Source organism: Oncorhynchus kisutch, linkage group LG27, assembly GCF_002021735.2.
Source record: "Oncorhynchus kisutch isolate 150728-3 linkage group LG27, Okis_V2, whole genome shotgun sequence".
NCBI classification, from domain to species: Eukaryota; Metazoa; Chordata; class Actinopteri; order Salmoniformes; family Salmonidae; genus Oncorhynchus; species Oncorhynchus kisutch.
Window position 1 is genome coordinate 22,965,487 of NC_034200.2, and position 14,159 is coordinate 22,979,645.

General features: G+C 42.3%; 1 protein-coding gene across 2 annotated transcripts in view; it reads right to left on the reverse strand.

The window, feature by feature from the left end:
• eif2b3 (eukaryotic translation initiation factor 2B, subunit 3 gamma) overlaps window positions 1-14,159 on the reverse strand; it is a 75,452-nt gene that overhangs the window by 44,864 nt on the left and 16,429 nt on the right. The window contains exons 1-3 of one of the 2 annotated variants that reach the window (XM_020463039.2): window positions 1,995-2,294; window positions 1,568-1,729; window positions 70-227 (exon numbers count right to left, since the gene is read on the reverse strand). In XM_020463039.2, coding sequence (XP_020318628.1) covers window positions 70-227; window positions 1,568-1,715 — 306 coding nt within the window. In that variant the 5' untranslated portion in view covers window positions 1,716-1,729; window positions 1,995-2,294. Of the gene's footprint in view, window positions 1-69; window positions 228-1,567; window positions 1,730-1,994; window positions 2,295-14,159 lie in introns of those variants that run through there. The other variant, XM_020463040.2, reaches the window with a different exon arrangement.

Below are 14,159 nucleotides of genomic sequence, written 5' to 3' on the forward strand. Positions count from 1 at the left end.
CAGCCAATCTGGCTCTGAGATCAACAGTCTGTGTATGCATCCCAAATGGCAGGGTGCCATTCCACCCACCTTGACTTTCTGCTGGATGTGCCGGAGGGCGTCAGCGGTGCCCATGTCAGCATCCTCCTGGATACACACCAAGTCTAACTTCATCTTCACATCCAGCTTCACCTTGGGGTCTGTGCTGATCATCTTCTGCACCTCTTTGGTTGTGATAACAATTACCTCTACAGAGGAAAAAGAAAAGACATTTAGAAAGACTAAACCCAGTCAAGCAAATGGGACAGATGACAATGACCAAACATATTAGACAATGTGCTTACTGGCAGAATATACATTATGAAAATCATTCAAAACACTTCCAATGGAAACAGAGCTTGTGATAGATGTATTTACACATTGAGAACATTGCTAGGAAGTCTTGTAATGGAGTCTTGACTGTATAAATGTTTCAACCAAACTAGTTTGTTTACTGTTGCCTTGTTTAGCCTTGTAAAATCTAATTGCAGGGCCTTACTAGTTGGCTTCTCACAGTAAGTACTGCCACACATGAAGTTACTATAGGGACTGGGAGGGCTCTGACTAGAACATGTATTCTAGGTGGGATAGTATGTCAACTTTCGCTACATTATCTCCATTTGCAAACTCCCTATTGCCTATTTGTATGCACCAATTAGTGAAACTGGACTCCTATTAACAATAAAAGCAGTTAGCGTGAGTTTCTTTTGGTGGCATAAAACCTTGCTTTAGGTTACTTCAATGATAATGAGGAACTCAACAAGAAATCATAAAAAATCCCCCCAAAATCCACACTTTCTAGAAGACTGATACTCCAGTGGAGGGACTTGACGTGCACTTTACTGAAGCACACAGGTGGACAAGAACAGCTTTCCCAGACCACAGTGGATGGCTATGAAAGTTACAACTAGGCCAAAAGGAGTCCTATATCAAGCCCTGAGGCATATGATTAGAGGGGAAAATAGTAGTCTTTATAACAATCTTTGTCATTTATCCCCCAATAATTACCTTCAACTTATCATTACCCAAATGCAGCCTGACTGCTGAGGCCTGGCAGCAAACTGACCACAGCTGGGACCTATAAACACTGTAAATAGGTCTACCCATGCATTCACTTGGTCTTAACTGCAATATTTAAGTATGCTAGCTAAACTCACATACTCCAAAAAAACATGTTAGCTAGGTTGTAGGCCTTCTTATGTCTGAAATACTATGTAACACGTCTTGGAGTTGGAGGCCATCGTATTTTAAAGGTGGTATATGTCCTTTAAAAAATAATGACTGCAACTGATAGCACTAGAGCAGTACTTTTGACTGACAGTCCCTATGTGACATCTATTGGGCCATTGGTTACAAACTACTGATACTGCCCACACACATGCAACTCTTATTCTGAAAACGGGAAGCATCTACCAGTGAGTGCGTCTAACTGGTTGTTGTAGTACACAAAACCAGGATTTGGGGATTCATTTGATCATGAAAAAATGTGTAACAGTAATACACCAAAGTGGGTTTGACTGGATCAAGCCCTAAATGTAGAGAATATTACCTTCAAACCCCACTCTCTCCAGCAGGTTGAGGGGGTACCAGATGAGGGGCTTGTTTCCTACAGGTAGCAGAGGTTTGGGGGTGTTGTAGGTTAGGTCCATCATACGAGACCCACCACCAGCGGCCATCAATACCGCCTGCAGCTCCATCTGTTGTTATACACCTGGGAACACACACACACGTCATATTTGTGACCACATCAACATGATTGTACTGATAACCAGACTTGCTCTCTTGTTGACACCAAACAGTTAGCAAGTTCTTGCATTATCCCAAAATCGTAAAGCAAGCCCACTCTAGCTAGCGACACACATATGCAGTCAGCTACTGTAGCTAACAAATTGATTCAATACGTGCAAACAATAATACCAAATTGTCAGGTTATGACCCCCTAGTAGTAGATGAAGCAAATCACATGCGTGACCTACCTATTCGATAACGTCAGCTGGTTTATTCAGCAGCAACACGCTTGTCACCCAAATGGCAGTGCTGTACAGTCAACTGTTTACGAGCTAGCTAACCAAGAGTTCTTAATCCTGAAAAGTTCAACAGCCTCAACCGAGATACAAAATATCGTGATGCTATTTTAATATGTAAAGATCTTCACCGATACGTGGTAATAACTTTTAGTGAAATAATAAAACAATATTAGAGACAGTTCGCTAAACTGACTAGCGGCATGCTAGCTTGTATGATGACACTTTGCTACCATTGATGAAATCACTCCGGGAGAAAACTAGAGCCGGTGTATTTACGGTTCCTACCTACAGTCATTGGTAAGATTACAACAATTCAGGATTTACACAGTAAAAAAAACAATAACGCTATCATCATTATCATTACCATCATCATCAATATGTTTGTGGTTTGTTTTTGTAAGAACGAGATCACTTTTGGCTTTTTCACATTAGAGCTTTTTATCTAGGCTATCACCATGTTAATTTGCTATTTTGTTGACATGCTCATTTGAAAACATTGATGGTTTTAAATATTTCTATGAAGTTTATTACCATGATTTTATCATTTAAAATTACATTTTTAGGAAAGGAAAGCTGAAAATGTACTGTGTGTGCCTTCACATGAAGAGCGTTCCTACAGATGTAGGATATTAATTGGAGCCAGTTTGCTACAGCAGGAAAAGATTCCTGCAGCAACTGGAAATGTGAATTATAATGTGGATTATAATGAATATAAGTTTTTCTAGAGGATTATACATTTTTTCGTTATGAAAATTCAGACTGGATTTGCCCTAAGTAGAATTGACAAACTTTAGAATACTTTTTAAAACTCAAATACACTACATGTTGGCATTTCCTGTAGTGCAGAACAGTTCTCATGAACAAAAGACTGTTCAAATTAAGATCTGTAAAAATTCACACCAGTAATTTCCATGGACCAGGCTGAGGCCCCCACCAGTGCAGATTACCAGCCACCCAGCTCTTCCAGACAGAGCCCAAACCCCAATTCACCGACCTCCGATGTAACAGCAAATTGAACGCTGGGAATGTGGCTTGGCTTTGTTTTCTCTGGACAGGAGATGAGCTTCATTGGTAGCTGCCTGTTGAGGAAACATTGGAATAACAGGACAGGCTGTTGCAGTTCACTCTGAAGAGAGGGAGAAAAAGAGGGAACACTAACAGACATTGCTGTTTAATGGAGATTTCTTAGCTCTCGTCGAGCATCTTTGCTGTTGTTCTTCATTTATATCTGTATACAGTGTAACTTTGTAAATGTTCAGTGACTTAACTATGAGAAAACATTTTAAACTCCTTCTGGTCACCTTCACATAGCACTGCTCAGACACAAGAATGTTTACTGTGGTGAAAAACAGCTATAAGACCACCCGGATAATCATGTGTTGATGATGGGAGCAAAGTTTGCCAACTGGCAGGTAATGTAGTAGTCTACCTCCTCAAAAGAAAGGTACACAACTGAACCACTGATATTTTGCCAATGAAATCCCATTTAACGATCACAAACAAATATTAGTGGTACAGTATTAACATTTTTATAACCAGCTAAACACACACATTTAATTTTAATGATATGGAAAGCAGAAATAATTATTTTATCCCCGAAAAATAGTTTCGAAATCGCCTTTCAAAAAGGAACATTTAACCTTGTTTAATCTTAAACTTTCAGGTTTTTAACATGCAAATACATTTTACTAATATATTCAACCATGCATAACATCCAAGTATAACTTTTTACTTTGTCTGAAATTGTATAATAATCTGGCCCTGATGATCCCATGAGAGGCTAACTTTGGTCTGGCTGTGTAACTCAAAACCGGTGTAGAATATAGGAGCATATATTCTGCTGAGAGGGAATACAAGCCAGGGTCAAAATATCTTCATTATTCAAATCTGGTTAAAATGACATGAGTCTACTAAAAATGGTCCTTCCCATCAACTATCCTTTACTATGTGTTTCCTACATGCAGGTGGCATTAATCTTGTCATAAAAAAGGGATCTGGCTGAAACTAAGGCTATCATAAAAGTCAACCCATAACACTGCCTTTTTACAACATGATCATGACATTCCACATTTCTGCCCCAAAATATAAGGAGGTCCAATAGATATACTATATATACGAGAGTATGTTGATATCCCTTGGAATTAGTTGATTTTACTATTTCAGCCACACCCGTTGCTGACAGGTGTATCAGATCGAGCACACAGCCATCCATACACGGACATTGGCAGTAGAATAGCCTTACTGAAGAGCTCAGAGACTTTCAATGTGGCACTGTCATAGGATGCCACCTTTCCAACAAGTCAGTTCGGAAAATTTCTGCCCTGCTAGAGCTGCCCGGGTCTATTATAAGTGCTGTTATTGTGAAGTGGAAATGTCTAGGAGCAACAACGGCTGGCTCAGCCGTGAAGTTGTAGGCCACACAAGCTCACAGAACAGGACCACTGAGTGCTGAAGCGTGTAGTGCATAAAAATCGCCTGTTCTCGGTTGCAACACTCACTACCGAGTTCCAAACTGCCTCTGGAAGCCACGTCAGCACAAGAACTGTTGGTTGGGAGCTTCATGAAATGGGTTTCCATGGCCGAGCAGCAGCACCCAAGTCTAAGATTACCATGCACAATGCCAAGTGTCGGCTGAAGTGGTTTAAAGCTTGCCGAAATTGGATTCTGGAGCAGTGGAAACGTGTTCTCTGGAGTGATGAATCACGCTTCACCATCTGGCAGTCCTATGGACGAATCTGGGTTTGGCGGATGCCAGGAGAACGCTACCTGCCCGAATGCATAGTGCCAACTGTAAAGTTTGATGGAGGAGGAATAATGGTCTGGGGCTGTTTTTCATGGTCCAGGCTAGGCCTGTTAGCTCCAGTGAAGACAAATCTTAACGCTACAGCATACTCTTCTGGGAAAGCGTTCCACTACATTCTAGACGATTCTGTGCTTCCAACTTTGTGACAACAGTTTGGGGAAGGCTCTTTCCTGTTTCAGCATGACAATGCCCCCCGTGCACAAAACGAGGTCCATACAGAAATGGTTTGTCGAAATCGGTGTGGTAGAACTTGACTGGCCTGCAGAGAGCGCTGACCTCAACCCCATCTAACACCTTTGGGATGAATTGGAACACCGACTGTGAGCCAAGCCTAAATGCCCAACATCAGTGCCCAACCTCAATAATACTCTTCTGGCTGAATGGAAGCAAGTCCCGCAGCAATGTTCCAACATCTAGCGGAGAGCCTTTCCAGAAGGGAGGTGGCTGTTATAGCAGCAAAGGTCGACCAACTCCATATTAATGCCCAGGATTTTGGAATGAGATGTTTGACGAGCAGGTGCCCACATACTTTTGTTCATGTAGTGTAATTCATAATAATGTGACTAGTAGAAAATGTGTTTTCAGTATTTTGGCACAAAGTACACACCAAGAAAGTGTCTTAAAAGAGTAAATGAAATGTTTATAAGAGGTATTATAAGACCATGCTATTTTCTAGCTATAATATACTTCCTAAACAAATGTGATTGCTTTGAAAATATCAAAATGTCTTTTAAATATTTTATATATGGTTATCCAATAGAAACCCTGGATGCAGGGCAATGATTCCAAGACTGATTGGAATGACCCCATGACTGATTTAATAACTTAGATCTACTATGTTGGCATATTGCACAACTTGAGAGTATTAGTATTTTCTTACAGATCAATTTCAACCTCTACACACACCATTCTATTTTCAGAAAGAACAAGAAAAAAACTTTCATCTTTCTGTGGGAAATTAGTTAGATGCAAAATGATGGAAATGCAGGTGCAAGGCTTTACAACTTCATAACCCATTGAAAATCCACTGAGCCCTGAATCATGACAAACAAAGCCTGACCATTTTGGCAATCAAAGGAATTGATGTAAATAACTATTTTGGCACCATAATGATAATAAAGAGATCTAGAGAAAGCCCTGCCTGAACCATAAGGCTGCCACAGACTTGAAGCTCTGCCGTGATTTCCTCTGATTTCCTTTTCCTGGCTGTAGCAGCTCTTGTAAATCATTCCAATTCCCTTAAAACAAGCCAGTTGGATTGGGTTGGGTTATATCATAAACATTCACCGGCCAGACCACCCAGGGAGTGTGTCTTGGGCCCGACCGCCGCCTCCCTCTGAGTTGCAGTGCGGCCGAAGCACAACATGCTCAGTGTGGTTTGTGTTTGCGCCACTTCCAGGGCCAGCACTGGGGCCCCAGCTGCCATGGAAACAAAAACAGGCCCATTCACGGTCATCCACGGATGACATAGATAAACATACTATCTGAGCCTGTCTGTTTGTCCCACACATTTCAGATTTGATTCTCCTACAGGAAGCAGCAAAAGGACATGTCATTTACTGGATTTCCTGACATGATAGCATATTCCAAACATTATATACTTGTTGGGACAAGCTGAATAGTATGAAAACACTTATCATCTGCCAGAAAGATGAAGGATTAAGGGGAAAAGTGATGACAAGTTATATGTAGGTTAACTATTTAATTATTCAGATGAAGTTGGTGTATTTGAAATCAACATTTAATGGTATTGATACATTTTTTTATGAATGTAGAAAGAATTTCAAAGAGATAAACTATTTTTCTTTCACTTGCATAATCTAATTCTATAGCCTGAAACAAGACAATTTCCATTCCAAGACATGGTAAACATGGAGTTTATACTGTTATTAATATGTTGAAGGCATTTCTGCTCCAGCCCTATACCATACCACTCCAGTGTTTTGACAGTTTGGCTTCTCAGAATGCCTCACTTGACATCCAGTAAACTTCAAGGATTGATTTCAGTAAACTTCAAACATGCTGTAAACTTCAAAAGTCAAACTTTAAGTAAACATTCAAACTTTGTAATTTCTCTGAATAGGTTCATTGTCATGCAATGTGGCAACATTGCTGTCTGTTCTACTCTGATTTGGGATTATGAGAAATGAGAGGAAATTGTTTGAATCAGTGAAACTAGTCTCTGACACAATCCTTTAGCTGATGTGCATCATATTTTCTAGTGGTTGGGAATTATAATTACTGTAATTGCAATGATCTGCCTCATAAAACATTCTCGTATGCATTCTGTTTCTTTTCACATGTACGTAGGCAAAGCACCTATGACCTCAACATGAAAAGGTCCAAGACACAGGTGGTAGACACAGGAAATATCTCAACTGCATGGTTTTGATGAGCCAAAGCAATAAACGGTGGGCAACTCCCTGCCGGAAGGTCCTGGCATTTCTGTGCGCTCTGCTGTGTGAGTGCATGTGTCAAGTCTGTGACTGTTTTACACATTTCTAGCATTGTTCATATTTCTACTGCTTAATGTTTCCCATAACTCTGGGCAGCTTGTTGTTTGGCTAGCTTGGTATAAAAAGGACCAGTGAGATGAAGAGATAAGAGTTTCCTCTACTGCAGGCCTGGATTTACAGTAAAAGCCCCCACCCAAACAGGGATGAAGGAGAAGGGGGGGGGGGTGTATGTATGTTGTGGGTTTTATAACTGTATGAAAACATGAAAGTTGATCTTTGGTCGTGCCAACAGAAATTCCCCTCCTCTGGCAGCAATTGTGGTTTATACAGGGACATCTACAGTATGTACCTAAAACATAAGCACATCATCTCCCTTTATAGTTGATCCTATAGGGGGATGATTGATTGTGTGATTTTGTGCTTTTATGTGAATGTGTGTGTGTGTTTATGCATGCTTGCATGTGGACATCTGTGTGTGGTGCAGGCCATGTGGGTGACTGCCCTAACTCTGCTGGGGCCTGTTTTTGGGGGTGCCCAGCAAGGCAAAGCCACAAGAGTGCAAACAGCACCCTTCCCAGCACCTCTGATCTGTGTGTGTGTCCTCTCATCTGGCTGTGTCCACCCAGCAGGCCTCTCTGTCTGTCTGTCTGCCTGTCTGTCTGTGAGGTCCATTAACCACCATGATCCCCTCAGCCTCCGCACACTGCAGACAGCCACAGCTCCACTGGGTGTCCCCACGCACACACACACACACAAAAGCAGTGGCCAGCCAGAGGCATTCTGGGGCAGAATCCACACTGACTCACTCATTACATGTCGCTGACTGTCCTCCTGTTACACAACATATATTCCATCTCTCTTTTGGGCTAGGTCCCAAGTAGCTCGCTATTCCTTAATCAGTACACTACTTGGGCTCTGGTCAAAAGTAGTGCAATATATAGGGAATAGGGAGCCATTTGGGATGGGCCTCATGTCCATTCTTCTGCATGCCTGGGTCCCTCTGCTCTGTGGTCTGGCCTGTGGAGCTGGCCAGAAACAGTCACATCATCATTACAGATGAAGGGAAGCAGTACATCTCAGCCTCGGGCTAAAGGGAGGATATAAAAGTCTGGAATCAAGTCCAGTAACATGTTATTTATCCCGGATTACATGAAGGAGAGTGATTTGTGATTTCCCTTGAATGATGTTGAAATGTCTTGGACAAACCGAGAGTGTATAGTTGTAGAATAACTATTTTGTGTTCATCTAAAGTTGTGTTCATGCCTTGGTATGTTTATCGAAAAGGATCAGTGGAGAGAATTACTGAAATAAATGTGTTATGTTGGCAATCATGCTGATTATGAGATCCATCAAAACATTTAGAAAAGCACTACTAGATTGAGTGGTAGTATGTTACTGTGAGCCCTGTAACTTGGCACACAAACACATATATTATACTAAGTTAGGCCTTACTTAAATACTGAATAATTCCCAGACTAAGAGGGAGGTATGCTGGCACACATCCCCTGAAGAGAAAGACTTGTCATCGAGACAGATATCCAGCTGTCTTAATCACAGCTTTAGTGAGAACATTACTCACCAGGCTTTGGGCTAATTTGGCCAGGCACTGTAATTCTGCAAAAAATACTCTGTTTCCCTGAAGTGTCTGCCAGGCTTGCAGTGAAGTCGGAAGCAGAACTGTGGCTTTGGCTTAGCTCTGTGTGAGGTCCTCCACCTTCACAGGGTGAGCAGTCTGCTGGCAGAACAAACATGGGTGGGACTACACCATATACAACCATGCTCAAATCACACACTCTGATTTCATTAAACAGAGGAAGGAGGCCAACAAAGCAGGGCCTGGGCTGAGTCATGGACCATGCATATTTCTCCCTCTCGTTCTCTCTCGCTCCCTCTCAAAAATATAAACACAACATGTAAAGTGTTGGTCCCATGTTTCAGGAGCTGAAATAAACAAAAAGCTTATTTCCCTCAAATGTTGTGCACAAATTTGTTTACATCCCTGTTGGTGAGCATTTCTTCTTTAGCAAAATAATCCATTCACCCGACAGGTGTGGCATATAAAGAAGCTGATTAAACAGCATGATCATTACACAGGTGCACCTTGTGCTGGGGACAATAAAAGGCCACTCTAAAATGTGTAGTTTTGTCAAACAACACAATGCCACAGATGTCTCAAGTTGAGGGAGCAAGCAATTTGCATGCTGATTGCAGGAATGACCACCAGTGCTGTTGCCAGAGAAAATGTATTTCTCTACCATAAGCCGCCTTCAACGTCATTTTATAGAATTTGACAACCACAGACCAAGTGTACCACACCAGCCCAGGACCTCCACATCTGGCTTCTTCACTTGCGGGACCATCTGAGAACAGCCACCAGGCCAGATGATGAAACTGTGGGTTTGCACAACCGTTTCAGGGAAGCTCATCTGTGTACTAATCTTCCTCACCAGGGTCTTGACCTGACTGCATTTCAATGTTTTAACCGACTTCAGTGTGCAAATGCTCACGTTCGATGGCCACTGGCACGCTGGAGAAGTGTGATCTTCATGGATAAATCCCGGTTTCAACTGTACCAGGCAGATGGCGTGTATGGGCGAGAGGTTTGCTGATGTCAATGTTGTGAACAGAGTGCCCCGTGGTGGTGGTGAGGTTATGGCATGGGCAGGAATAAGCAATCGACAACAATTACAATTGCATTTTATTGATGGCAATTTGAATGCACAGAGATCCTGAGGCCCATTGTTGTGCCATTCATTCGCCGCTATCACCTCGTGTTTCAGAATGATAACGCACAGCCAAATGTAGCAAGGATCTGTCCACAATTACTGGAATCTGAAAATGCCCCAGTTCATCCATGGCCTGCATACTCACCAGATATGACACCGATTGAGCATGTTTGGGACGCTCTCAATCGACGTTTACGACAGCATGTTCCAGTTCCCGCCAATATCCAGCCACTTAACACAGCCATTGAAGCGGAATAGGACAACATTCCACAGGCCACAATCAACAAAGAGATGTCACGCTGCATGAAGCTAGTGTTCACACCAGAAACCGGCTGGTTTTCTGATGCATGCCCCTACTTTTTTATAGGTAAACTACATTACCAAAAGTATGTGGACACCTGCTCGTCGAACATCGAAATCGAAAATCCTGGGCATTAATATGGAGTTGGTCCACCCGTTGCTGATATAACAGCATCCACTCTTCGGTGAAGGCTTTCCACTAGACGTTGGAACATTGCTGCTGGGACTTGCTTCCATTGAGCCACAAGAGCATTTGTGAGGTCGGGCACTGATGTTGGGGGACTAGGCCTGGCTCGCAGTCGGAGTTCTAATTCATCCCAAAGGTGTTTGATGGGGTTGAGGTCAACACTCTGTGCAGGCCAGTCAAGTTCTTCCCCACTGATCTCAAATAACCATTTCTGTATGGACCTCGCTTTGTGCACGGGGGCATTGTCATGCTGAAACAGCAAAGGGCCTTCCACAAACTGTTGCCACAAAGTTGGAAGCACAGAATCATCTAGAATGTAGTGGAAAGCTAAGAATAATCAAGCTAGAATAATCAAGAATGTCATTGTATGCTTCACTGAAGATAAGGGGCCAGTCTGTCAGACTGCCAGATGGTGAAGGGTGATTCATCACTCCGGAGAACTCGTTTCCACTGCTCCAGAGTCCAATGGCGGCGTGCTTTACACCACTCCAGCTGGCGCTTGGCATTGCGCATGGTGATCTTAGGTTTGTGTGCGACTGCTTGGCCATGGAAACCCATTTCATGAAGTTCCTGGTGAACAATTATTGTGCTGAGTTGCTTACAGAGGCAGTTTTGACCTCGGTAGTGAGTGTTGCAACAGAGATCAGACAATTTTTACGCGCTACATGCTTCAGCACTCGACGGTCCTATTCTGTGAGCTTGTGTGGCCTACCATTTCGCGGCTGAGCCACTGTTGGTCCTAGACGTTTCCACTTCACAATAACAGCACTTGCAGGTGACAGCTCCAGCAGGGCAGAAATCTGACGAACTGACTCGTTGGACAGGTGCCATGTTGAAATTCACTGAGCTCTTCAGTAAGGCCATTCTATTGCCAATATTTGTCTATGGAGATTGCATGGCTGTGTGCTCGATTTTATTCACCGGTCAGCAACGGGTGTGACTGAAGTTCATAAAAATTCATTAAAAAAATCATTTTGTCTGTCATAGTTGAAGTGTACCTATGATGAAAATTACAAGCCTCTCATCTTTTTAAGTGGGAGAACTTGCACAATTGCTGGATGACTAAATACTCCCCCCCCCCCCCACTGTATACTATATACACAAAAGTATATGTGACCAAGATATGCATATCAGTATTCCCAGTCATGTGAAATCCATAGATTAGGGCCTAATGAATTTATTATGTATCTCAGTAAAATCAATGAAATTGTTGCAGGTTGCGTTTATATTTTTGTTCAGTGTAGAAAACCATTATTATGCTAAGCAGTGCAGTAACTTTAACCATCAATATGTCTGGGTTACATGTGACAGTGAAACAGAAGACAATACACAAACATGGCTGCAAATGGTGGGGAGATGACGTGTTCCTCAGAAATCGCTTTACAGTTAACATTCAATAGGTCGCTTTGCCTGGTTTTTACATTTAAACATATCCAGACTTTGGACAACCCATCCAAAATATTTACATTTATTGGTCATGTTTTATCCCTTACTATGGTGTACGTGTAGTTACTCTTTCCTTTAAGACATGTTCTTTTCTGTTTAAATAAATGTTTATAGCATTCCAAACATTTTGTATGAGAGTATGTGTGGTCCTGTCAGCACCTAGTGTGGTGTAATGTGGGCAAGGTGTGTGTGTGTGTTTGTGGATGCATATGTGCATGCATTTGTGTGTGTGTGTGTGCATGCATTTCTCTGTGTGCGATGTGGCTTCCTGCAGGAACACCCATGGCTAGGTAAGGCCACATGTGATATTGTTGAAATGGAGTAACAACTGAAGCAGATACAAACAAGCAGAGCTCCACCCTGGATGTTCCTTCAACACCAGAGCTGCTTGAATGTAAAGGTATAGTTGCAAGATCTGGTCTGTGTCCCAAATGACATCCTATTCCCTATGTAGTGCACTACTTTTAACCAGGGTAGTGCACTACATAGGGAATAGGGTGCCATTTGGGATGTAGCACTACACCATGACCTGCTGGAGCCACAGTGGCCCTTGAGACTATACTAGGGTCACAGCCCTGACTCCTTTTGGCTCACCAAGATACTTTCAAACACATCATGTTACAGATGTAGGATCTTCATTTGAGCCAGTTTGCTACAGCAGAAAAAGAATCCTGAAGCAACAGGAAATGTGAATATTTATGTAGATTTAATTAATGGACATTTTATTTAGGATTTGTCTGACATTTTAAAGAGGAAATTACAAACTTTAGAAGCATTTTTAAACCTTGAATGCAAACTGCAATTTTGCATTTACTGCCATGCAGGAAAATTCTCACCAACAAGAGTGATCAAATTAAGATCCTCCATCTGTATTATCACAAGATAATTTTATAGCACAGCATGCATTTAACATTTACCTTACCTGAAACAATTCTATGGACACACAACAAAGAATTGAACATGTGGAAAATGTCATTTAAATAACCATGCAATCTAATAAGCCAAACATTGTTTCTTCAACAAGGTAATAGGGTTTCACTCCAAATAAAATGGTCTCACACCATAAAAATAATTATGCTATCACTGTTGTAAATGCATTCTCTACTAAGTGATACTTCAGCATGTTTCAGCATTTGCTAATTTCCCCATAGGACTGTAACTCCAAGCACCATAAAATGTGTGGAAACAATTGTGTGTATTAAGAGGCCTATATAAAAGTAAACAAAACCCAACCACACTGGGTTTACACCCATTATTCACCTATTATTATTTATACATGTATATCTACTTAGATCTGATTTGAGAATTAGATTTGACTCTTTGTAACAGCTCTCCCTTGTGGTAAGCCTGGGGAATTGCTAGATTCATATTTAGTCTCGGCCAGTGAGACAGGGCTGTTACGTTACCGTTTAAACCCCATAAGATCAGAAGCAGATAGGTAGCTCCATGTACCCTGCCCTGATTCTGTCTGCCTCCCTCCTACCCCCCTCCAGCCTGTGGGGCTGCCTGCCTGTCTGACACATGGATGATGAGGAGGGGATGAGAATTCCTGCCTGCTGTGGCTGGTAGCAGCTTCCGCTGGCTCTGGGAAATCAGTTGAACTGGAGGCATCCTGTGAATCCCAGAACGGGAGTAAATCATCCTTAACTAGCCCCCTCACACACCACACTGCGCCCAGGCCAGAAAACCAGCCATGTGTTTCACTTCCCCAGCCTTGTGTGTGTGTGTGTCTGTGTGTGTGCGTGTGTTTGTGTACGTACATTTGTGCATGTGCTAGCATACGTGTGTTTGTGTGGGCGCGCACATGTGTGTGTGCAGCTGGATCCATCTTTCTCTCCAAACCCCTAGAACAATACTCCCCCTCCTACATAAAACTATTTCACAGAAAACAGGGAGACTTTTAAATAGGGGCCTGACAGTCGGCCTAATGGAGACAGTGACTGAGTCCCAAATGGCACCCTATTCCCTCATGGTGCACTACTTTTGACTAAAGCATTAGCCTTACCTCCTAGTACAGATGACCTGGTCACATCATACAGTGAAGGTAACGTCACACACAGCAGGGATAAATAACACACATTTGACGTGAAGACACTTTTAGTAGGTTTCATAAGACCCCGGTCATCCCAATTGTTTCCACAGTGCCATATTTAAAGACGGTTGTTTGGAAGTAACGACGCTCATATACAGTACTGT